We start from the raw sequence: 27,144 nt of genomic DNA on the forward strand, positions 1-27,144 counted from the left end.
CTTCCAGTCTACTTCCTAATCCATTTGTATGTTTTCATATATCTCCTAGTAAATTGCATCATGCATCTCTCCATATTTTGGCTGCCAGTATTCACATTAGTTGTTCATGTCTCAGTGCCCTTAAGTCAAAGCTGGTACACTCTGACCGTAGGCTTATCTTTTCTGGCACAGCAGTAGCTTCATTTTGAAAAATGTTTTTAGGTTATGGAAAGAGTCCAGGCCATTTCTATTCTTCTGTTTATCTCTGTTTCCTGTTCATCTATCCATTTTCTTCAACTGTCCCGAATACAAAAACCTGTCAAAAATTTCTATTTGCTATGTGAAAGTTAAAGCTGTTCTAAACCCAAAAGTTGGTTTGAACACCACAATATACTAGGCATGTTCATATTGTATGTATTAATACTCATGTTTGGGTTTCATATGATGGATGTTTTCGGAATCCATGCTGGTTGGCATTAAGAAGGTCATTCTGTTCAAGGTACCTTATTATTATGTGTGAGCTCAGAATATGTTCTAAGATTCTACAACAAATAACATCAAGGATATTGGACAGTAGTTTTGTGGATCACTTTTACCACCCTTCTTGTGGATGGGTGTGACCTGAGCTTCTTTCCGAGAACTGGGCACGGTTTTTTTTTGTTTGAGGGATCCATGGTAGATTATATTCTGAAGATGGGCTAATTCAACTGAAAATTCAGCGTAGAATCTGACAGGGATTCTATTGGGTCCTGGAGCTTTGTTCAGTTTTAACAATTTCAGCTGTTTCTCAATACCACAGACACTAATACTTATTTCATTCATCTTTTCAGTGGCCTGAGGATTAAATTGGAGCAATTCTCTTGGACTTTTATTTGTAAAAGAACATTTGAAAATGAAGTTAAGTGTTTCAGCTTTTGCTTTGCTACCCTCAATTTCAATTCCTGTCTCTTTTGTTAGGGACTGGACACTAACTATGGTGCCACTAACAGTCTTTACATACAACCAGAATTTTGTCGGGTTTTGTGAAAGATCATTTGACAATATTCTGCTATGGTAGTCATTGAAGGCTTCACACATTGTTCTCTTGACAGCCAAACATGTTTCATTCAGCATCTCTCTATCTCTAGCCCTATCCTTTGTTTTACACCGATTATGCAGGTATTCCTGTTTCTATAGAAACCATGGATGTTCCCTCCCATTATGATCTGTTCTACCGAGTACATATCTCTCCAGTACCTGATCAACTGTTCGTTTAAATTGAGCCATGGTTCTTCTACATGCTCATCCCTTTTGTTGAAAGTTTCAGGTTCCTCACTGAGATATGATACCACTAGTTCACTGAACATATATATATTCTTCTGCTCGTTTTAGTTGTCCTGTGTACTTTAGTAATCGTTATTGCCACAACTGCATCATGATCACTGATAACAGTTTCAATATAGACATTATCAGAGTTAGGTCTATTTGTTGCCATTAGATCCAATGTACACTCCTGGAAATTGAAATAAGAACACCGTGAATTCATTGTCCCAGGAAGGGGAAACTTTATTGACACATTCCTGGGGTCAGATACATCACATGATCACACTGACAGAACCACAGGCACATAGACACAGGCAACAGAGCATGCACAATGTCGGCACTAGTACAGTGTATATCCACCTTTCGCAGCAATGCAGGCTGCTATTCTCCCATGGAGACGATCGTAGAGATGCTGGATGTAGTCCTGTGGAACGGCTTGCCATGCCATTTCCACCTGGCGCCTCAGTTGGACCAGCGTTCGTGCTGGACGTGCAGACCGCGTGAGACGACGCTTCATCCAGTCCCAAACATGCTCAATGGGGGACGGATCCGGAGATCTTGCTGGCCAGGATAGTTGACTTACACCTTCTAGAGCACGTTGGGTGGCACGGGATACATGCGGACGTGCATTGTCCTGTTGGAACAGCAAGTTCCCTTGCCGGTCTAGGAATGGTAGAACGATGGGTTCGATGACGGTTTGGATGTACCGTGCACTATTCAGTGTCCTCTCGACGATCACCAGTGGTGTACGGCCAGTGTAGGAGATCGCTCCCCACACCATGATGCCGGGTGTTGGCCCTGTGTGCCTCGGTCGTATGCAGTCCTGATTGTGGCGCTCACCTGCACGGCGCCAAACACGCATACGACCATCATTGGCACCAAGGCAGAAGCGACTCTCATCGCTGAAGACGACACGTCTCCATTTGTCCCTCCATTCACGCCTGTCGCGACACCACTGGAGGCGGGCTGCACGATGTTGGGGCGTGAGCGGAAGACGGCCTAACGGTGTGCGGGACCGTAGCCCAGCTTCATGGAGACGGTTGCGAATGGTCCTCGCCGATACCCCAGGAGCAACAGTGTCCCTAATTTGCTGGGAAGTGGCGGTGCGGTCCCCTACGGCACTGCGTAGGATCCTACGGTCTTGGCGTGCATCCGTGCGTCGCTGCGGTCCGGTCCCAGGTCGACGGGCACGTGCACCTTCCGCCGACCACTGGCGACAACATCGATGTACTGTGGAGACCTCACGCCCCACGTGTTGAGCAATTCGGCGGTACGTCCACCCGGCCTCCCGCATGCCCACTATACGCCCTCGCTCAAAGTCCGTCAACTGCACATACGGTTCACGTCCACGCTGTCGCGGCATGCTACCAGTGTTAAAGACTGCGATGGAGCTCCGTATGCCACGGCAAACTGGCTGACACTGACGGCGGCGGTGCACAAATGCTGCGCAGCTAGCGCCATTCGACGGCCAACACCGCGGTTCCTGGTGTGTCCGCTGTGCCGTGCGTGTGATCATTGCTTGTACAGCCCTCTCGCAGTGTCCGGAGCAAGTATGGTGGGTCTGACACACGGGTGTCAATGTGTTCTTTTTTCCATTTCCAGGAGTGTATTTCCATCATGAGTGGGGTTCCTAACTAACTGTTAGAGGTAGTTTTCAGAGAAGGCATTTAGTAATATTCCATAGGATGTCTTTTCATACCCATCACTAACAAAATTGTAATTTTCCCAATTGATAGTGGGATGATTCACGTCTCCACCGATGATAACTGTATGGTTGGGGGGCATATGTGCAAGCAAGCTGATGTTTCCTTTTAAGTTTTCAGTTACATCAGGAGATGAGTCTGGTGGGCGATAGAAGGATCCAGTTACCATTTTATGCTCACCCTTAATACTGAGTCTTGCCAAAACGGACACACATGTAACTTCAATTTCTGTTGCAGTGGATTTGAGATTCTTGTCTACTACGATAAATACACCACTTCCATTTCCCATTTCTCGCAGTTCTGATGAAACTGAAAGGAAGTGGCAGCATTTATGCATATATTCTTCAATAAGCTAACGTAAGTTTAATCAGAGCCTTGTCTCTCAAGGGCAGTTTGTACACATTCTTTAAAATTGAGTCAGTTACTTCCCCAGCCTCTAAGGATTCTGAGAAAAGTGGTACTTCATGTTTTCATTCACAACTTAATAATGGTCTGTTGCATCATATCCATTTCTAAAACCAGTTTTTTACATTGCTTTATTAAGATCTAATCTGTTTTTCAAATTGGAAGATGACAATTTAAGTGAATGTCGTGAATATTACAAAGAGGAACAATTCTTTTTCTCTATTGATTCGTCATGGATATAGGACAGCGGTCGATCAGATATTTACCAAAGAAAAATCACCAAACAGCCATGTGTTTTCAGATGTCGTTATTTTTATTTACACAACCAGCTTTGGTGTCTCATTAATGCTGTTTTCAGGCCCCTGTGCAGTTGTGTAGAGAATCAGATACACTGATGCATGCCTAACTGGAGCCCTCAATACCTGGATTCCGTGAATTTTTTGTGTAGTGTGTAATTTGAAGACATGACAACTCATGAACGTCTCCTAGATAGTGAATGCATCACTGTGTGGTGTAACTTCAAGGCACAGTTCATGATTGGTCCATTTTTCTTTGAGGAACTCAGACCCCAAGGGCCAAAAACATCCAGAATGAGTTGTTGTCAAGTCTTCGAAGCATGCAATCCACAAAAAATTCATGGAATCCAGGTATTGATGACTCTGGTTGTGCGTGCATCGATGCATCTGATTCTGTATACATGGTGGGCATAGGAGCCTGAAGATGACATATAATGCGGTGCTGAAACTGTTCATGTAAATAAAATAACAATTTCTGAAAACCAAGGGCTTTTTGGTGATTTTTCTTTGGTAAATACTTTGTTTTGTTTTGTCTGTGTTCCTTTTATTGTGAAGTACAATAATTGCAACATTGTTCCATATTTGGGACTTTGTCTTCCTCCATAGACTTCCCATAGACAGTTTTCGAACTTCCTTTTGTATTAACCCCCCGCCCCCATTTTTTTTTTTTTTTTTTTTTTTTTTTTTAAGGGCGCCTTGTCCCAGTACCATTGCTTTCTTCATACTTCAACTGACTTTACACAATTCATGTTGTTACTGGTACTTTTATTTCATTCCTTCTTACCAAATTTTCGTTGTGTCTTGTCACAGCCTCTCAAAGACATATTGGAGTGGTTTTACTTGAGTCAGCATGTTCTGACGTATTCCTGTTATCATGCACTTTAAACTTCTCCGTCTACATCTACCTGATTACTCTGCTATCCACAAGAGGGTTCAGTGAACCACCTTCAAGCTAAATTTTTTTGTGCAAGCCCTGATTTATCTTATTTTATCATGATGATCATTTCTCCCTATGTAGATGGGTGCCCACATAATGTTTTCGCAATCAGAGGAGAAAACTTGTGATTGAAATTTCGTGAGAAGATCCCGTCGCAATGAAAACGAAAAATGCCTTTGTTTTAACGATTGCCACTCCAATTCACATGTCATGTCTGTGACACTATCTCCCCTATTTCGCAATAATACAAAACGAACTGCCCTTCTTTGTATTTTCTCAATGTCATCCACCAGTCCCACCTGACGCGGATCCCGCTCCGCACAGCAATACTTCAGAATAGAGCGGACAAGTGTGGTGTAAGCAGTCTCTTTAGTAGACCTGTTGCACCTTCTAAGTGTTCTGCCAATGAATCGAAGTCTTTGGTTTGCTCTACCCACAATATTATCTATGTGATCTTTCCAGTTTAGGTTATTTGTAATTACAATCCCTAGGTATTTAGCTGAATTTACAATCTTCAGATTTGTGTGACTTATTGTGTACTCGAAATTTAGCTGATTTCTTTTAGTACTCATGTGAATAATGTCACACTTTTCTTTATTCGGGGTCAGTTGTCAGTTTTCACGCCATACAGATATCTTATCTAAATCATTTTGCAAGTCGTTTTGGTCATCTGATGACTTTAGAAGACAGTAAATGACAGCATCATCTGCAAACAATCTAAGACGGCTACTCAGATTGTCTCCCATGTCGTTAATATAGATCAGGAACAATAGAGGGCCTGTAACACTTCCTTGGGGAACGCCGGATATTACTTCTGTTTTACTTGATGACTTTCCGTCTATTACTATGAAGAAAGCCTTCTGGAAAAAAAGAAATGTGGAATCAATTAGACATCCCCTGTCAATAGCACTTATTACTTCATGAGTATAAAGAGCTAGTTGTGTTTCACAGGAACGATATTTTCTGAATCCATGCTGACTATGTGTCAATAAATCATTTTCTTCGAGGTACTTCATAATGTTTGAACACAGTATATGTTCCAAAACCCTACTGCAAATCGACGTTAGTGATATAGGCTTGTATTTCAGCAGATTACTCCTACTTCCCTTTTTGGGTATTGATGTGACTTGAGTTCCAGTCTTTAGGTACAGATCTTTCTGTGAGTGAGCGGTTGTATATAATTGCTAAATATGAAGCTATTTTATCAGCATACTCTGAGAGGAACCCGACTGGTATAGTCTGGACCGGACACCTTGCCTCTATTACAGAGGTTCCCAAACTTTTGTTTGTCACGCCCCCCCCTTCTGCCGAAAAAAAAACTTACGTGCACCCCCCCCCCCCCCTCCCCCCCCCATAAAAAATATAGAGATTTTTATTAATTATCGAGAAACTATTGAAAAATTTGTGATGGTGACGTCATGTAACATGGTGGGCTGTTAATGTATCGAGTCGCAGTTATTACGTCATCAGTCTAGTCTAGTGATTATAAGCCACTCCGAAAGTAAAGAAAGTCCTTGGTAAACAAGGAAAAATATTTGCGACCTTTGCAGATTAGTAGATGCGAGCTATTATTTTAAGTTGAGTGTAGCTTATTACTTTCACTCATTATCAAAAATAGTCACTCAAGTCACGGTGTTAACGAACATCACTGATTTGTACGCCTATAGCGCTCCCCATTGTCATTGCGCCTAGGTTGGCATTTATGTCAACGACGACAGCGACCCAACGGCGACAAAGGCCCAGTTCCCAGAACCAGACAAAAAATTAGTTTTACGCAATAATCGTGCAGACTACACAGAACTTTAAAAAATATGAATAAAACAACTTCCTTATCTTGATTACATTCCCTTGCTGCACACCATTTCTTCACTCATATACGATTTTAGGACTACTCTTTGCTTGCCCTATCTAGGATAAACTTTCCCTGTGTCTTCATCCAGAAGAAATACTATTATTAGTTGAAATAACATACCACACGTAACATCAGAATCCATAAGGATCACACGCAGTATTTATATTTAAATCAGATTCACTATGTTTATTTTATATTGTTTCTTCGAAATAGTTTTTTATAATTTTACAGTATTACCTACATGTAAGAATAGTTAGGATGAAAATAACAAGTTCTCTTATAATGTGACGTATTTATTATAAAAATATTGTTTTCACACACATATGGCAAGAAACAAACAAATAAATCAATGTGAAGGATGAGCTTGCATATTTTTACAAGATTTTGAATTCTTGGCTGAATAGTAGAAACTGCACAACGTAAATCATTTGCAATACTGAGTTTGCTTCTAAGCTTATTTTTTATTGCCACTACCGCTGAAAATGCCCTTTCGCACAATTAAGTGCTTGAAAACGGTAAATACAGTTTCAGCACTTGTTCTGCTGTGCTGGGATACACCGTGAGATATTTCACCCAAAATAAAGACTTATCCATCTTCTCAAAGTCATACTTCGCTGCAGAATCATGTTAGGGAAGTATTGTTCGAATTCATCAGTGAGGTGCTGCAAATGGTTTGCTATTTTACTCTTAGTATCAGTATCCTTAAAATCGTTTTGAAAATGGGCTTCTTCCAGGATTCCAAACAATCTGGGAAAGCAGGAATAATTGCAGGCTAAAATTTTACGTTTCCATAGTTGAAACTTATCAGTAAACGCCTTGATGACATCCCGATGAAAAATTGTTTGACTCTCCACCTTGTAATTTCAAATTCAATGTGTTTAAAGATTCGAAAATATCTGACAGATATGCCAATGCAACATGAACACCGGCCTTTCTAAATTCCACATACAATTCAGTTTGTTTGTAATTTTCCACAAACTGCATCACTTCGTCTCGAAGTTCAAATAATCTTCCTAGTATATTTCCTTTTGAGAACCAGCATACTTCTGTATGAAGTACTCTGCTCAGAACGAACACCTGTACTAGTTTTGCATTCACGTCGTGCCCATTTTTCTGGTGACAAAGGGCATAACCCTGGCATCGAAATTATGAACCCGCCAGTTCATTTGAAGCGTATACAGTCTATTAAAGTCACTGTAATCGCATCACATGGGGATCCGCGGGTTGACAGGGTAATAAAACGGCATTTTTGCAGTTACGCAGTATAAGTGATTATTACTCTGATGAACATAGCCTGCTACGGCTAAAAGTTATAACACGATTACGTTCACTTCACGTGTACAAATGTATGGAATAGTTAATACCTGACTTTTCTGTTTTCCAACTGTCAGAAGTAAGTTGTTTACAAATCTGATATATTAGAATTAACGCGTATCGCCTTAGTAATTTTGAGAGTTTCTGTATGTGACATTCTAAACGTGTCATTCTAAACATGATCTTCAAAAGCTGTATGTTCTAGGATAGGTTATTGAGATAGGATTGCGGGAAGTGGGATGCCAAACGATTGCATTTAGCACCATAATCTATCATTAATACCTGCACATTCATTTTTATTAAAATATCGATATTAAAAAGAAATATTAGGTTTATACCACTAACTCCACCCGCACCCCCCTTGCAACATCATCACACCCCCCCCCAGTTTTATGAACCTCTGCTCTGTTAAGTGATTTAAGCTGCTTTGTTACACCGAGGATATCTACTTCTATGTTTCTTATCTTGGCAGTTGTTCTTCATTAGAATTCAGGAATATTTACTTTGTTGTCTTTGGTGAAGGAGTTCCGGAAAACCGTGTTTAATAACTCTGCTTTAGTAGCACTGTCATCAGTGACTTCACTGTTGTTATCGTGCAGTGAAGGTATTGATTGCGTCTTGCCCCTGGTGTGCTTTATGTATGACCAGAATCTCTTTGGATCTTCTGCCAGATTTCGAGACAGAATTTTGCTGTGGAATTTATTAAAAGCATCTTGCATTGCATTACAAGCTATATTTCGAACTTCTGTAAAACTTTCGCATTCTCTTTAACAGCTGCCTTGTTCCATTTCAGATTGTCTTTTAATTTGGTTTTGTCATACCTGCAACATCATTTGCTGCTTGCACAAGTATGTTCATTAAATTATTTTTGCTTTTGCCTGTGTCTTTGTACCCTTCAATTTAGTAATTGTTGAATGTGTTGCATAATTTATTTATGCATCCCCACTGTTAAATAAATTTTCATAATCTGCATTTCTGATTTTTGCCTGATGAGTCTGGTTTTTTGTATCTACACTCCTGGAAATGGAAAAAAGAACACATTGACACCCGTGTGTCAGACCCACCATACTTGCTCCGGACACTGCAACAGGGCTGTACAAGCAATGATCACACGCACGGCACAGCGGACACACCAGGAACCGTGGTGGTGGCCGTCGAATGGCGCTAGCTGCGCAGCATTTGTGCACCGCCGCCGTCAGTGTCAGCCAGTTTGCCGTGGCATACGGAGCTCCATCGCAGTCTTTAACACTGGTAGCATGCCGCGACAGCGTGGACGTGAACCGTATGTGCAGTTAACGGACTTTGAGCGAGGGCATATAGTGGGCATGCGGGAGGCCGGGTGGACGTACCGCCGAATTGCTCAACACGTGGGGCGTGAGGTCTCCACAGTACATCGATGTTGTCGCCAGTGGTCGGCGGAAGGTGCACGTGCCCGTCGACCTGGGACCGGACCGCAGCGACGCACGGATGCACGCCAAGACCGTAGGATCCTACGCAGTGCCGTAGGGGACCGCACCGCCACTTCTCAGCAAATTAGGGACACTGTTGCTCCTGGGGTATCGGCGAGGACCATTTGCAACCGTCTCCATGAAGCTGGGCTACGGTCCCGCACACCGTTAGGCCGTCTTCCGCTCACGCCCCAACATCGAGCAGCCCGCCTCCAGTGGTGTCGCGACAGGCGTGAATGGAGGGACGAATGGAGACGTGTCGTCTTCAGCGATGAGAGTCGCTTCTGCCTTGGTGCCAATGATGGTCGTATGCGTGTTTGGCGCCGTGCAGGTGAGCGCCACAATCAGGACTGCATACGACCGAGGCACACAGGGCCAACACCCGGCATCATGGTGTGGGGAGCGATCTCCTACACTGGCCGTACACCACTGGTGATCGTCGAGGGGACACTGAATAGTGCACGGTACATCCAAACCGTCATCGAACCCATCGTTCTACCATTCCTAGACCGGCAAGGGAACTTGCTGTTCCAACAGGACAATGCACGTCCGCATGTATCCCGTGCCACCCAACGTGCTCTAGAAGGTGTAAGTCAACTACCCTGGCCAGCAAGATCTCCGGATCTGTCCCCCATTGAGCATGTTTGGGACTGGATGAAGCGTCGTCTCACGCGGTCTGCACGTCCAGCACGAACGCTGGTCCAACTGAGGCGCCAGGTGGAAATGGCATGGCAAGCCGTTCCACAGGACTACATCCAGCATCTCTACGATCGTCTCCATGGGAGAATAGCAGCCTGCATTGCTGCGAAAGGTGGATATACACTGTACTAGTGCCGACATTGTGCATGCTCTGTTGCCTGTGTCTATGTGCCTGCGGTTCTGTCAGTGAGATCATGTGATGTATCTGACCCCAGGAATGTGTCAATAAAGTTTCCCCTTCCTGGGACAATGAATTCACGGTGTTCTTATTTCAATTTCCAGGAGTGTATTTATACTCTGCATCTTATGAGTATATGATTGACTGAGAGTCAACAGTACAAGTTGGTTATAATTAAACTTTCACTACTTGGGAGGGTGTCCATGAAAAATGAGGGATCATAGAACAATGAAAGTTTGTGGAAACATTGGTTAAGAAAAGGACATGCGGAAGAGAAATAACAAACAAATCATTGAAAGAAAAACATTTTAATCTCCACTTGAGAGGGTGACAACTGTTAATTGCATCCCACGTTTGAGTTCCAGGCTATTGATGTTGCATGGTATGGCGACCATCTGCATCTACATTAGCCTGAAACTGTAGGAGAGATTGCTTTACTGCTGCCGGGAACATCTCAGGTAGAATGTTGGCTTCCTCCCTCACTGTGCTCAGCTTCAACCTCCAACATGTGTTAGTGTCCTGTTGATAAACTCTGTCTTTTAGGTAGCCCCATAGCCAGAAATCATGTGCATTCAAATCTGGTGACCATGGTGGCCTCATAGTTGGGAACGATCGGTTAATGATGCTGTTTTCTCCAAATGTGTTACATTGCATAAGTAACAGAGTGACCTGATGAACAACATGAGGTGGAGCTCCATCATGCGTCAACACAGTTGAGTCCAAAGCACCTTTCTTGTGTACAGCAGGGATCACTAGTTGGCGAAGCTGATTGCAGTAATGTGTGCTGTTCACATTGCGTGTCCTTGAAATAAAATTGGACCAATCGTGGACTGTGCCTAGAAGCCACATCACACAGCAATTTGTTCACCCTGCAGGGGAACTTAGTGAATGTTTGTTGGCTGTGATGATTCCCAGATGTGGCAATTGTGAGTTTTCACTGCCTCATTGAGCATAAAGTGTGCGTCATCACTCCACAAGATGTTCCAAGGCCACATGTCTTCAACCTCAGCCCTTCCAAGAAACATAAGAGCAACTCGAATTGGTGAGTCAGTGAGTAATGTGAAGTTTGTATGGATACCATTTCACAATTTTTAGCAGCACATTTCAAATGGTGGTCTATAGAATGTTTAGCTGTTGTGACATAGCTAATGCATACTTGAAGTTCACACATTGAGTTCAGCATTCCCAGCCGTGGCAACATCAACCTCTTCAACAATTTGTGGCACAATTGGCCGTCAGCCTCTCCCAGGAGCAATTCCCATATCACCAGCTAATTTGAACCTCCAAATCAGAATCTTTCTGTATTCCTTTAATACATCAATGCTACCAAATAGCAGCAGCATTATTGCTGTTGTTTTGATAAAAGAGCTGTGCAAGAAAAGCTCTACTCATTCTGTCCAGACCCGTGTTGACTGTCTGCAACTGTAATGCTTACTAATGTTTGTGTTTGAACCGTATATTGCCGTGTCACTATGGTTAAAGTATACCATGCAAGGCGAAATAGTGCTGTGACAGGGGTGAGCAAGGCCTGTGGAGATGCGTACAGGAAAATAGACATGAACTGTTGAGCCACTGACGGCCCAGATGAACCAAGGGGCAACCAACAGTTGTGTGCTCAATTTGAGGCCATTCAGTGAATTTTGCTGTGAATGGTCCTCACATTAGGCACCTTGTTCATGCACCCGTGTTGACTGCTGTTCATTGGCAATGTAGGCTGGAGTTTATATGCCAATAAACCAACTGGATGTCCACTGAGTGGCAACAGGTGGCCTTTTAAGATGAATTACATTTTATGTTCCATCGGACAGATGGCTGTTGGCGTATATGATGTGAAACGTCTGATAGCAAACAGCCTGCAACAACCATCAGAAGGGTCCAGGCCATAGGGGCTTTCCCTGGGTCATCACATCATTCTAGAAAGCACAGTGGATGAACACAAGTATGCAACTATCCTTGGGGACCGCGTTTGTTTTTTCTTGGCGTGATGGCTTCTACCAGCAGATTACTGAACGAGTCACACAGCTAGCAGTGCATGAGTGCATGTGCGTGGTTTAATGAAGAGCACCCGTACGAGTTTACGGAACACCTCTGGCCTCCAAACTGCCTGAATTTAAACCAAATTGAGAATCTGTGAGACAACCTTGATCGGGCTGTTGCGCCATGGATCCTAAGCTGAGAAACATATCGCAGCTGACCATGGCACTGGAGTTGGCATGCCTCCACATCCTTCATGCATGTCTCAAAGTGATTCGCACTGCAAAAGATGGTTATTCAGGCTTTTGACATGTTACTTTAATGTGACTGGGTAGCGTACAGTGTTGTTTTCAGTAAACTGTATGAAAGTAAGATTTCTGTCATTTGTGGTACAATGTAACTGAAGTCTCCCACTGAAGAGTTGTTTTTAAATTTTTCACATTTTTACAGTTCCCTTAGCTGTTAGTAGAGCTCTTCTACCTCGTCACAAGAACATGAGTATTTTAGTGCACAAACTTGAATTATTTCCATGGAATATCTTTTTGTTTGTTTTTCAAACAAGATTTGTTGTTCTTTCTGATATTCCTTCAGTATGTGTGATAGTATTTTTAATTTTGTTGTTAACCGCAAAGCCTACACTTGAATTTACCACCTACCTTGTTCTTCTGTAGTAAAACAAGTGTGCTGTTTTTAATTGTATGTGATTGTCATTTCCCCCCACACTTCTGATAGTTCTGCAATATCCGTTTTAATGTTGTTAAAGTGTTCTTCCAATTGCATTAACATAACATTCTTCCAATTGCTTTAACATAACTTTCTTCCAATTGCATTAACATAACTTTGGTTCCTTAAGTTCTGCAAGTCCTCAAATACAAGTGATAGAAGCAGTTGGTTTAAAAAATAATATCTGCAGACACAGGAGTAGCTGGACGTGCACCATGGCCCGAAATCATTGCCTGAGCACTGCCAGACCATTACTCCTAATATTACTTCACGTAGACTGAAACATCAGCATCTCAGGAACTCCCACATATCAGCAGAGCTTCTGACAGCCCTATCTCTGTATACTCAGTTAGCAGCACTTGAAGAGTTCAGTGAGAAATATGAACTGCTTAACATCAGCTGAGCTTTGCTTACAACAGTCTCAATCCAGAACTGAATGGCTTCGAATTTCGTAGCCTGTGATGCCAGTAGAGTTCTCATGTCTCCGTGTAGACTTTGTTAGTATTAAATTAAAAAGGTAAGCAAATGTTGTCTCAGCACTCCGTCTCCTGTGAATTGGTGAGCAGCATATCCATACTTGTGCCCCTTACAGTAATGGATGAAGAGAGTTACCGTATGGATAACAGCTGCAGGATGTTAATACCTGGTTTGGATATCGTGATCTGACCTGGTTGGTTAATTTAATCCTCATTAAGATATTATCATCACCTTTTGCAGCTGAAAATCTCACATGTGAAAATAGATCTTTATACCCCTAATCCAAATGAAGTACTGTGGCGTTATATCTCTTTGTCAGTGTTAACTTCAGCCAAAGTTTAACTTAGTGTGCACAGTAAAACTATACAGACTGTATATACTCATATTGAGTAAGTTTTATCAGAGAAAATCGTATTCAGAATAAAATATTTTAAATTCTCTACAGTAATTTTTATTTATATATTTTATACATATTATTCCAACATTATTGTATTGACAAAAAAAGAACCTTGAGTTTTGCATATATTTGTTGTTTGGAATTACAACTCAGAAACCAATGGAAATATTAGAGAAATCCATTGATTGATTGAAATAGGTTTATTTGGGTAGAGGTCCTACAATAACAAAGCATACATTGGTGTACATCTGTAAGAGTTCAGAATTTTGCAAGGAATTATGTTTTAAGTTAGACTTGTTTGTAAATGAATATCAGTTTAAGTGAGCCAGAATTTTGGAAGGAATCATTTTTTTAAGTTATTAATGTAGGATTTATTTGTAAATGAATATCAGTTTAAGTGAGCCAAAATTTTATCTTCTTCACAGGTGTGAAAATGTCTCCAGTTGATATTGCAAAAAAGATTGTGGATAATGTACCAAAGAATGATTTAATCAAGGAAATGAGTGTAGCTGGTGCAGGCTTCATTAATATATCATTGTGTCCTGAATTTGGACAGAAGGCTTTGACTGACCTGTTGAAGAATGGAGTAAAACCACCACCAATTGAAAAGAAGCTGAGAGTTGTTGTTGACTTTTCTGCTCCTAATATTGCAAAGGAAATGCATGTCGGGCATTTGCGGTATGTTTTCATTTTTAAGTAAGCTACCATTGTAACTTTTAGAATAATGTTGCCTGAAAATGATTCATACACTTAATTTCTTCATTGTTTGACAGTAAGTTGATATTTCTTGTACAAATTGAAATGCTATGTAAACATGCAGATCCGATGTGGAAGAGAAGAATGAATGCTTTACTGAGGAAATATGTAACATTAGTTACTCTGGTTCATGTCATTTGATTGGGCATCATTGGACAGTCTGCTGTTGCATGGTAAAATTGAAATATTGGTACGATTATTATTGTTCGTGGGTTTACTTTGTATCTATATTTTTTGGTAACCCGAGATTATAATCAAATTTGATTTTCATTGTCGATTCATACTGGTAGTAATAGTTTGTTGCTAAGTCTACACAAAATGCAAGTTTGTGCATTATTCTCTCAAGGCTTAAGAAAATGGTCATTGTTTCATTAGGGTAATGAGTGGCTGGAAATTCAGAACAAGTTGTGCCAAGCCAATTTCAGGTCCTTAACAGGGACACTTCACTACAAAGCAACCATGTTAACAAGAGTAAAAGAAGAGCTATCTCTGTCTTGTAACTCACAGCCATATGCTTCAACTCACAGCCATATGCTTCAGATGTCCTCTGTTTGAGGTAACAGTAAGATGAGTAGCGAGAAGATTCTAAGGTTTAGTGTGTATTAAGGGTGGTTACTTTATTCTTTTTAGTAATTAAACACCCAGTCACATTTGGATGCATAGTTGTTTCACAGTTTTGACAGTCACTGTTTTACTCCTTATTTAAAATTTAGCGAAGGCTCAGGTTTTTATTGATACTCTTTTAAGGTCTTTTTACAGTACTGTACTCCTCAAAAGTGGGATTTTATGTTTTATGAAAAGTATCCTTAGTGAAAGCAGCATAGGAAATAATGGTACCCTGAACTATAACACTTAATTCTTGTCCACTGTGCCACTCAGCCACTCAGAAGTTCAGGCTGCCAGATTGAACTCCCTGCAGAAGCCATGACACAGTATGTCGCCATCAGCGTAGCACAGTTTCAAGTAGGAGTTTCTCAGTAGCTCTACTTTTTGCCAATTAATACACCAGTAATGGCTTAACCAGGTTTCTTTGCAATCTGAGGATGATCTAGTTTAAAATAATAGAAGCTGACAAAATGGCACACTGCCTGTGAGTGTGGGCCACAACAGATGAGGCAGAACAGTTGACAGAGACAAGTGCACCTGTTTCAGTGCTTCTGCATCAAGTGAATGCTTTGGTGAAGCTGGACTGTCTTTACTGCCATGTGTGCACAATGGTCATTGTGTGCAGTGGTCACATTAAGTGCTCCAGTACCCTCAATCCTGCATATGACTCTTCTACCCATTGATTCCACAAGTACCTCGTGCCCTGTATGATCTGAAATGCTGTTCTGTGGAAAACTCATTTCCTGAAGCCATACCACTCTACCATATTAAAACTTATTGGCAGTTGCTTTCACTTTTCCACTTTGTTTTACATCTCTTCAGCAACTGTACTTAGTATAACACTGACCTTTTCAATCTTGCTAGATGTGTGGCTGCTAGGCCTATGTACAACACCATCTGCCTCAGAAATATTAATTAAACAATGAAAAATCCAGAATGGGCTAATGACAAGATTATGAAAGGATATTAAGAGTCAAAAAGACTGCTAAAAATGTGAGCTTTTGGCCAAAAGGCCTTCTCCTAAAGTAGACAAGATGCACACTTTCACACAAGCACAACTCACTGGCCACTGAGACCAGAGACGGTCATGTGTGTGAGAGTTGGGCTTGTGTCAATGTGTGTGTGTTTTCTACTTCAGAAGAAGGCCTTTTAGCTGAAAGCTTGAATACACAGCAGTCTTTTCGTTATGCCTGTCTGCAACTGAATGTCACCACTATATGGTGAGTAGCAATCTATCCTTTTCATAAAAAGTTGTGGCCTCAGTGGCCAGAGACAGTGGTCGTGCGTGTGTGTGTGTGTGTGTGTGTGTGTGTGTGTGTGTGTCTCTCTCTCTTGTCTACTTTAGAGGAAGGTTTTTTGGCTGAAAGCTCAGCAGGATTTTTCATGTGCCTGTTTGCAACTCACCCCCTCTATATGGTGAGGAGCAATCTGTGATTTTCATAGTCTTGTCAGAAATTGTAGTTCTTACTTCTGATACATTGTTTTGTACATTTCCACATTTGGATTTGTTTGGGCGTCGGTTTTTTGGTATCAAAGTTTGCATAGTTTGTAGCTTGGAGGAAAGTCATTCACACAAACCCAAAATAAGGGGAAAGAAATGTGAGAAGCATAGAACAGTCTACTTGGCAGCTTTCGTATTGAAGTTATTGACAATAGTAATGTACCAAAGAATGGAAAAGAAAATCTGTGAGATAACAATTATTTTGGCTTTGATAAGGGTAATGGTACCAGAGAGGCAGTTCCACTGCTATACGTATTAAAAGAAGCAAGACTTGAAAGAAAAGAGCTGCTTTTCTAGAAAAAAATGGTAGGCTATGTAAAGTGGTGCAAATATGTGAAATTATCAGATAAATCGATACGCACTATGGACAAAGTTGGGTAATGTGCAATATGTACAAGAACTGTAAGGGAACAGTAAGAGTGGAAGATCAAGAGAGATGTGTTCAAGTAAAAAATGGCATGAAACAAGAATGCAGTCTTTCTCCGTTGTTAATCCAGTATGTCGATGAAGCAATGACAGAAATAAAAGAAAGGTTCAGAACAGGGATTAAAATTCAAGGAGAAAGGATAGGCCCAATCAATGATAAGATTTGCTAATGACATTTCTGTCCTCTGTGAAAATGAGAATGAATTAAATGACTTGTAGAGTGGGATGAAACAGTTTACTGAGTTACGAAAACGGATTGAGAGTAAACAAAATGAGATAAAAGTGTTGAGCAGAAACAGAAGTGAGATTAGCGACAAACTTAAAAATTGAAATTGGGGCTGTGTAGAACGCAAAATAAAGGAATTCTGTTACCTTGCAAACAAATGTTGTCAAACATAGACTTCAATTTGAGAAAGAAATTTCTGATAATGTATTTATGCAGTACATCACTGTATATGGAAGTGAATATGGACTGTAGGGAAATCGGGAAAGAAAAGAGATGAAGCATTTGAGATGTGTTACAGAACGATGGCGAAAAATTTAAAATTTAGTGGAGGTTCTTCACAGAATCAGCAATGAGAGGGATATGTGGATAACACTATTAACCATTTCCTGATCATTGTTCCCTGTCTACATGCTCCTATTCCGGCTATATTGCATGATGATCATTGCTGTGTTGTTCCTCATTGGAATGTTGAAAATTTGTTATCCTGTATGTGACATATTTTGGTTGGACAAGAGGTGTAACATACGAGGTGCATTCAAGTTCTAAGGTCTCCGATTTTTTTTCTAATTAACTACTCACCCAAAATCGATGAAACTGGCATTACTTCTCGACCTAATCGTCCTGCAGACGTACACATTTTTCACAACGCTGACGCCATGATTCCATGGAAAATCGCTGAGGCAATAGCAGCACGGCTGGTGACTGTGCGGCCACGGAGAGTGTCTTTCATTGTTGGAAAAAGCCAAAAGTCACTATGAGCCTGGTCAGTTGAGTAGGGAGCATGAGGAATCACTTCAAAGTTGTTATCACGAAGAAACTGTTGCGTAACATTAGCTCGATGTGCGGGTGCGTTGTCTTGGTGAAACAGCACACGCGCAGCCCTTCCCGGACATTTTTGTTGCAGTGCAGGAAGGAATTTGTTCTTCAAAACATTTTCGTAGATGCATCTGTTACCGTAGTGCCCTTTGGAACGCAGTTCTAAGGCATCCGATTTTTTTTCTCCATCCCAGAACATGGACACCATCATTTTTTCAGCACTGGCTGTTACCCGAAATTTTTTTGGTGGCGGTGAATCTGTGTGCTTCCATTGAGCTGACTGGCACTTTGTTTCTGGATTGAAAAATGGCATCCACGTCTCATCCATTGTCACAACCGACGAAAAGAAAGTCCCATTCATGTTGTCGTTGCGCGTCAACATTGCTTGGCAACATGCCACACGGGCAGCCATGTGGTCGTCCGTCAGCATTCGTGGTACCCACCTGGATGACACTTTTCGCATTTTCAGGTCATCATGCAGGACTGTGTGCACAGAACCCACAGAAATGCCAACTCTGGAGGCGATCTGTTCAACAGTCATTCGGCGATCCCCCAAAACAATTCTCTCCACTTTCTCGATCATGTTGTCAGACCGGCTTGTGCGAGCCCGAGGTTGTTTCGGTTTGTTGTCACATGATGTTCTGCCTTCATTAAACCGTCGCACCCACGAACGCACTTCCGACACATCCATAACTCCATCACCACATGTCTCCTTCAACTGTCGATGAATTTCAATTGGATTCACACCACGCAAATTCAGAAAACGAATGATTGCACGCTGTTCAAATAAGGAAAACGTCACCATTTTAAGTATTTAAAACAGTTCTCATTCTCGCTGCTGGCGGTAAAATTCCATCCGCCGTACGGTGCAGCCATCTCTGGGACGTATTGACAATGAACGCGGCCTCATTTTAAAACAATGTGCATGTTTCTATCTCTTTCCAGTCCGGAGAGAACTTGAATGCACCTTGTACATAGAAATACTTAGGAGAGAGGTATGCTCTTTTTCTTGATGTTGTGATTGTCAATGTTGAAAAATCACAGAAGCCATACCGTGAGAACATTTGCACATTATAAAGATACAATGAAGGCATACTCTCATTGTTTTCTGACTACGGTAGTTGTTTCGTCCCACTAGTGCCAGATACTCTATGCTGCAGTGGAGTTTACCATCATATATATATTTGTAAAGTTTGAACTACTCTTGTTTACATCATTTCTAATGAATAATCCCTATGTTGATCAGTTAAGGAGTGTAAAACAGCTGTGTTACTAGCAGCAGTCTATGCAAGGTTGTGGTGTAGTGTAGTTGTCCCACCAGTGCTCTGCTACTGTTGCAATGTGCAGTAAGTGCATGTTCCACCAGCTAAGAGTGTCAGCTTTGTTTTTGTGCTCCTTTACTCTGTCTAGTGGAAGACTAGCTTTTCAGAAGGTGTAAAATAAAATATTCCGTATGATCATTTGATACACGAGCAGCTGTCAATCAATGAACAATGAAATGTGTTTTGCATTTGTAATGGCAAATGAAAACTCAGTCTGTGATGTGCAGTGAAGAGATGGAATCAATTTACTAGAATATTATGAAAGAACAACAAACTACCGTAATCAGTTTTGCTGTTGCCTTAAGTGTAGCTGTTGTTGTTGTTTGCTACTAGAATCAGCAGTGTTTATGTTGACTGTTGACATGTGAAGGCAGTGAGCTATTTGCGCATATCTTTTTTTTTTTCTATGGTTAGGGAATTCTTAGTAAAGCCGAGCAGCACAACTATAAAATATTGTTTATCATGAGAGTCATGTTTTATATTGTGCTCGTTTGAGGCCCAAATAACTTTCATTGGCAACCTCAGAGGATTAATTTCTTTGTCCTGTGAGTGCAATACTCTTATGTGCAAAAGGAATTCTTCTGGATTAAATTGCAGTCCTGTGTTGTTGTAGACCTGTAAATTCTATGTGAGATGTGGAATTATATGACAGCTCTTCATTGTTGTATTCCAGTCATTCAATAATATTCTTCCACTTTGTTGATGGATTTTGTGATATTTGGCCAATCTATAAAAATCATAGACCTCTTTATCACATATAAATTGTCTGTATTTGTCTGCTGTCACATAACTGTGAACCAAATTTTGAGGAGGTTGTTGTACTGTGGCTTAATTTTCATCAAACATTTTCTATAGTAGTGTTGTGTCGTTTGTTTATCTTACACAGACTCCGTATATATTCATTCCATCTTGCAGCCTTCCGTTCTTGCCATCTGATGTCTTAATATTTGTAATTTTTTTTCTTTTTTTCTCCAAAAGTTTCTTTAATTTCATTTGTGCGTGGCAACTACCTTTACCCTAGTCATTCCAACTTTACCATTTTGCAACCCGGTCAGTGTCATTTTTTAGATGTCGTGCCAATCGTGATGTGCTGTCTGGAGACCTGTATCATAAATATGAGAGAAGAGAGTCAGATATAGGCATGTGAAATTAAGTTCCTTAAGTCACCTCTAAAAAAATCAGGAGAGACAGAGTCAGGAACAAAAATGTAAGGACGGAACTGCAGGTAACCTTGACCATGGACGAAAGAATGAGTGCAGCTAGAGTGAACTGGTTTGGTCACATGAAGTGAATACACCCAACTCAAACTCCATGTCAATATTTGGAGATGGAAGTACTAGGAACAAGACCCATTGGGTGGCCTAGGAAGAGATGTACAGACCAGGTTAAAAGGATCTCAAGAGGTTAAGTGTAATGTAGGATGCAGGGGGAGAGAATTCCAGGACAGAAATCAGAGGAGGCATGTCATTCACAGGAAAGAAATCATGATGATGATGGTGCATTCCCATTTGCCTGCTTCATGTAAAGAATTTTTATATTTTCTCTTTAAATTCAGTACCTCAAATGATGTCCAAGAATTTCTACACGTCCTTATGTATTTGCATGCTTGGGTCTCAGCTGCCTTTAGTATTGCATCTCTCAAAGCTATCCATTTATCTTCTACTGTATTCCTTTCCTCTAAGCTAATCCTTGCATACTGCTTCATTTGAAACTCTGCACAACCAGTGATTCTCTCAATTTATCCATGTCCCATATCCTTTAATTCCTGACTTTCTGCCGTCTGTCAATTTTAATCTGCAGTTCATAACCAATGAATTACAGTTGTAGTCCATGTCTACCCTTGTAAATGTTTTGCAGTCTAAAATCTGGCTTCTGTATCTCTGTCTTATAATTGTGTAATCTGTCTGAAACCTTCGGGTGTCTCCAGGTGTTTTCCACATTCAAAACTTCCGTTCATGGTTCTTAAAACAACTGTTGGTAGTTATTTAACTGAGCTTTGTGCAAAATTCTGCCTGGCAGATTTCTCTTTCATTTCTCTCCCACAGTCCAAGTTTTCATACTATTTTTCCTTCTTTACATGTTCTTACTATTGAATTGTAGTCTCCCATCAGAATTAAAATTTCTTATCCTTTGTCAGTCTGAATATTTTTTTATAACATTGCACATTCTTTCAATTTCTTCATCATCTACAAAGCTAGTCTTAGACACCTGAATGCTTGTTAACATTGTGTTCATCTTGGCTTCAGAGATATGTTCACTAAGCTGTTCATAGTAGTTTACCTACATTCTGTTTTCTTATTCTACATCTACATCTACATTTATACTCTGCAAGCCTCCCAGCGGTGTGTGGCGGAGGGCACTTTACGTGCCACTATCATTACCTCCCTTTCCTGTTCCAGTCGCATATGGTTCGCGGGATGAACGACTGCTGAAAAGCCTCTGTGCACGCTCGAATCTCTCTAATTTTACATTCGTGATCTCCTTGGGAGGTATAAGTAGAGGGAAGCAATATATTCGATACCTCATCCAGAAACGCACCCTCTCAAAACCCGGACAGCAAGCTACGCCGCGATGCAGAGCACCTCTCTTGCAGAGTCTGCCACTTGAGTTTGCTTAACATCTCCGTAACGCTATCACGCTTACCAAATAACCCCGTGACGAAACGCGCCGCTCTTCTCTGGGTCTTCTCTGTCTCCTCCGTCAACCTGACCTGGTACGGATCCCACACTGATGAGCAATACTCAAGTATAGGCCGAACGAGTGTTTTGTAAGCCACCTCCTTTGTTGATGCACTACATTTTCTAAGGACTCTCCGAATGAATCTCAACCTGGTACCCGCCTTACCAACAATTAATTTTATATGATCATTCCACTTCAAATTGTTCTGCACGCATACTCCCAGATATTTTACAGAAGTAACTGCTACCAGTGTTTGTTCCACTATCATATAATCATACAATAAAGGATCCTTCTTTCTATGTATTCGCAATACATTACATTTGTCTATGTTAAGGGTCAGTTGCCACTCCCTGCACCAAGTGCTTATCTGCTGCAGATCTTCCTGCATTTCGCTGCAATTTTCTAATGCTGCGACTTCTCTGTATACTACGGCATCATCCGCGAAAAGCCGCATGGAACTTCTGACACTATCTACTAGGTCATTTATATATATTGTGAAAAGCAATGGTCCCATAATACTCCCCTGTGGCACGCCAGAGGTTACTATTATTTGACCTACTCCTGCCTAGCTCCTATTTAATTTTTGGATGACGTGGTCGACTGTTCTGTTCTTTGTAACCCCCTCGCCCCCTTTCTAATTTCATCCTACCTTTCCCTTTTTTAAATTTAATTACCTGTCTACCTGGTGAAGAGATCTGACCTTCATGCTCCAAGTAGAACACCAGTATTGTTTTTCCTGATGACAAACTACTCCTGTGTATTCCCCACCTGGTGGAGCTGGTCTTAGCCTTCAGACTCGCTTGTAGACTCTTTGCTGCTGTGTTCTATACTTACGGCCATGAGGTGCAATGAGGTAGGAGATGGTAATAAACAGCTGTCACAATGAGCCCTCTTCGCACTCGCTAGACTTGTGGGACATGGACACTCTACTGCCGTTTGTCATGGTGCTGTGACAACGAAGGTACGCATTCTATAAGTGTTAGCAGATGAAATGTACGTTGTACTGGATAGACCCATAATAATTCGGAGTAGCTCCAGCTGGGATAGTTTCAAGCCACTAGTATAATTTTATTTCAAATTTGCGTCATTTCATGTTAGGTGAACAAGGCGCCCAAGATAAAGTTATGAAGTTTCCTTAAGTTCCGCTTATTTTCTCTGATGACAATGTCAAATAAGAGTGCTTAAGTTTTATTTTCACACCTTTTTTAATCTCTGAGGAGTGGTGGATTGAAATTATACAACCTGAAAATTCTTTCATTAAATAAGAAATATCATTCACACTATTCAATGAAACAGGTTCCCAAAAACTACTTTCCATTTTAATTTCTTGTGACTGTGGCCTGTTGTGATATTACTGAATCTTTGTTTGTGACTTAGCTTTTAACTTTATTTGGAATCTAGATAAATTAAATCAGATAATGAGCAGAAGAAATGGACCAGTTTGTACAATTTTAATCTACCATTCTTCAAAAATTAAAAAAAAGGTATGAAAATAAAACTTAAGCACTCTTATTTGACATGGTTATCAGACTAAATGAGGGAAAATTCAGGACACTTCATCACTTTGTCTTGGGCACATCGTTCATCTAACAAAAAATGACACAAATTTGAAATTAAATTAAATTAGTGGCTTGAAACTATCCCAGCTGGGACTATTCGGAATTATTTTGGGTCTGTCCAGTAGAATGTGCATTTCATCTGCTAACACTTATAGAAGGTGCTCCTTCTTTGTCATGGCACTAAGACAAATGGCACTCAAGTGTCTACAAGTCTCCCAAGTCTCACGAGCACAGTGAGATTCCGCAGGTTCACTGCGACCATTGTCTTATCAGCAGCTCCTACCTCATTGCACCTCCCAGCTGCAAGTCTGCGACACAGCAGCTACGAGCTTACAAGTGAGACTGAAGGCTAAGATGACCAACTCTACAAGGTGGAGATTATCATCAGAAAAAAACAATACTGGTGTTCTAAATTTTGGAGTGTTGCAGGTCAGATCCCTTCACCATGTAACTGAGACATCTGGCCAGGTCAACCAAAAATTAAATAGGGGCTATGCAGGAGTAGGTTTCATAAAGAATAAGAAAATGAAAATGTTATTAGACTACTGTGAATATCTTAAGGGACATATTATTGTAGCCAAGACAGATACAATATCAACAAGCACTACAGATGTCTCTAAGTTTATATGCAGACTAGGTTTGCAGCTGATGAAGAAATTGAGTAATGCTAAAAAAAAATAATTGGACTGGTAAAAGGATAAGTAAATTTAATTCTAATGGGAGACTAAAATTCAGTGGAAGGAAATGTAGAGAAGGAAAAATAACATGAAAACTTGGACTGTGGGAGAGAAATAACAAAGAAAACTGCCAGGCAGAACTTTGTTCAGACCCCAGTTAAATAGCTACTAATAATTTTTTTGAGAAACTTATAGGAAAGGGCAGATGTTGACTACAATTGTAATTTATTGGTTGTGAACTGCAGATTAAAACCGAAGAATTTCAGAAAGGCAGGAATTTAAGGATATGGGACGTGGATAAATTGAGAAAATCACTAGTTGTACAGAGTTTCAAATGAAGCAGTATGCAAACATTAGCTCAGAGGAAAGGAATACAGTAGAAGATGAATGGGCAGCTTTGAGAATTGTGATACTGAAGGTAGCCGAGGCTCAAACAGGCAATTCTTAGTTTAATTTTCATTTGAATATCATAAAAAATATTATTTCTGTCATTGAACAATCACAAAGTGACAGTGATAAATTTAGTTTTGTTATAACATATAAAAGCTTTGCTTCTGGACAAATGCTCAATGAAAAAAAATCTTGTGAGCATTTTCTGAAACTATGATGTTTCTAAATGAGAGAGCTAGAAAATTCAAGTATCAAAATATTATGGTGATTAAATAATATGTTCATTAAACTTACTACGTGTGGAATTTTTAATTGCAGGTCATTCATTACCAGTTATCACTGATTTCCCTCTCACTATAGCCAGTATTACACTATCATATTTCTTTGTCAAAGTTGATATGTCAAATATTTATGTCAAAGAAATTTGATGGTGTAATAGAGAACTATGTCAAATATCACCTCTTGTCAAATAAATGTGTTCAAATCTAGGACCTCGCCATAGAGTTGATCATGAAAGTCGTTCATCTTCTGTTCACTGCAGTGTGAAATGTAACTGCTTCGAGCCTTGGCATTGCTACAGCTATTTGCCCTCTCTGTAGTGTCTTTGTAAACCTGGCTTCAAAGTTGGTTTGTTTCCTCTTCTTCTTCTTCGTCTCAGAGTATGTGGTCACACTCTATAATAAAACAGTCTTACTTAATTTTCCATTCTAATTTGTCTATTTTTGAGCTCTGGATGCCACAATTTGAAAAGTGCCTCATATGTTTTGTACTTTTTATTAATTTTGTAGTTGTTGGAAGACTGATTTCACTAATTAAATTATTCAAAATTAAAAATATTTCGTATTGCCCATATAGTGTACTAAACATTTTTTTACCTTCACATATTCCCCTTCAGTGCTTTGTAAATCACTTCACATGTTTCTAGAATTGTTTTAGTTAATGTGCAATGTGATATTCGAGTGCTGTGTTGTAAACTGGAGTAGCTCTCTCATATATCAAGAAATCACAGTGTCACAGTTTGCCTGTCTTCTGCGCACACAGCATTTCTCAAGAGAGTATTCTGTTTTGTAATATGAGAAGCCACTTTACTGAGCAAATATTAAAACACACTCATCCATTCGTGAGTAATTTGTGTATTAAGACTTACTTTCTCCACCTGGCAGTTCTCGTAACAAATTTTGCTGAATGCTTATATTATCTCAATGTAATATCTAGGCCTCCATCCAAATATGTTTCCTTTTTTTTTTCTTTCAAATACACACACGTGATTGTATCGTGACAGGAAAAGAGCCCATGGCTATATTTGATGTGCAGCTTTGTCCAGCACGGATGCTGAATGGTTAAAAAGAGACACCAGTGATTTGTGGTCTGTGATGATGAGGTGAAACTTTGAACTGTATAGAAAAACATGAAATTTTTTAAGAGCGTACACGATAGCCAAAGCCTGTTTCTCTATTTGAGAGTAATGTTGTTGCGCCGAATCAATGGATTTAGAGGAATATGCAATAGAGCATTCAGAACCATCCACATTCTTATGAGCAAGGACAGCGCCAAGGCCAAACTGAGGCACGTCCGTCGCTGACACCAAGTGCTGGCCTGGCTGCAAAATGACTAAACGGGGAGTCGACTGCAGCTCAGATGTCAACAACTTGAATGCCGAATCACAAGATGGGGACGAATGGAAAGGAACAGCTTTACTTAATAATGCGTGGACTGGTTGTGCCACAGTGGGTTTGTCCCGTGCCTAAAGATGCTTCTAATTCCTTTATGGACGTGGGTTATGGCAACACAGTAATAGCATCAATATGCTGGCACAATGATATGCCAGTATGCAACATTTCAAAATAATGTATGGTTGAAAAAACTGTGTCTTTTCCAAATTGCATTTTAACCCTGCAGATTGTGAAACACAAAGTAGAGCACGAAGGCTCTGCAAATGTTCCTCTGTAGAGGCACCAGACACTACTACGTCATCTAAATTGCTGATGCAGCATGGAGCGGATGCAATAAGTCACTCTGAAAGGTGTGGAAAAATAGCTAGCATGCTTGCCACACTAAAAGGTAGACACTAATATTGATAAAGCCCAAATGGGGTATTGATAATTAGAAGGCGTTTAAATTTCTTGTCGAGTGGCAGCCATAAATATGCCTCTGCCAAGTCAGTCTTCCAAAACTAATGAAACCCCCCGCCCCCGATAATTTTGCTATCAGCATGTTAGGGCACGGCAAAGAATAGATATTGATGGTTAACTGTGGATTAATAGATTTTTTAAAATATTCACAGAGACCTGATTTACAGGTAGGTCTTTTGACTATCACCAGTGGTGCTGACTATTCACTGGAAGAAATAGGGTGAATGACATCAGGCATCTGAAGACCATTAATGGCCGGGCTCAGAGAAAATTGCGGCGGGCGGACTGTTTCATTGTAATATGAGCCTGAAATTCTGTTGCACAACCCAGTTCTGGATAAAATAGAGAGGTAAATTTGGCACAGAGAGCA

General features: G+C 40.6%; 1 protein-coding gene across 2 annotated transcripts in view; it reads left to right on the forward strand.

Moving 5' to 3' along the window:
* The window catches only part of LOC126481483 (arginine--tRNA ligase, cytoplasmic), a 139,447-nt gene that overhangs the window by 35,838 nt on the left and 76,465 nt on the right, over positions 1-27,144 (forward strand). For both annotated transcript variants that reach the window (XM_050105262.1, XM_050105263.1), the window contains exon 5: positions 14,110-14,362. In XM_050105262.1, coding sequence (XP_049961219.1) covers positions 14,110-14,362 — 253 coding nt within the window. The remainder of the gene's footprint in view (positions 1-14,109; positions 14,363-27,144) is intronic.

The sequence above is a fragment of the Schistocerca serialis genome, chromosome 5 (genome assembly GCF_023864345.2).
Source record: "Schistocerca serialis cubense isolate TAMUIC-IGC-003099 chromosome 5, iqSchSeri2.2, whole genome shotgun sequence".
NCBI classification, from domain to species: Eukaryota; Metazoa; Arthropoda; class Insecta; order Orthoptera; family Acrididae; genus Schistocerca; species Schistocerca serialis.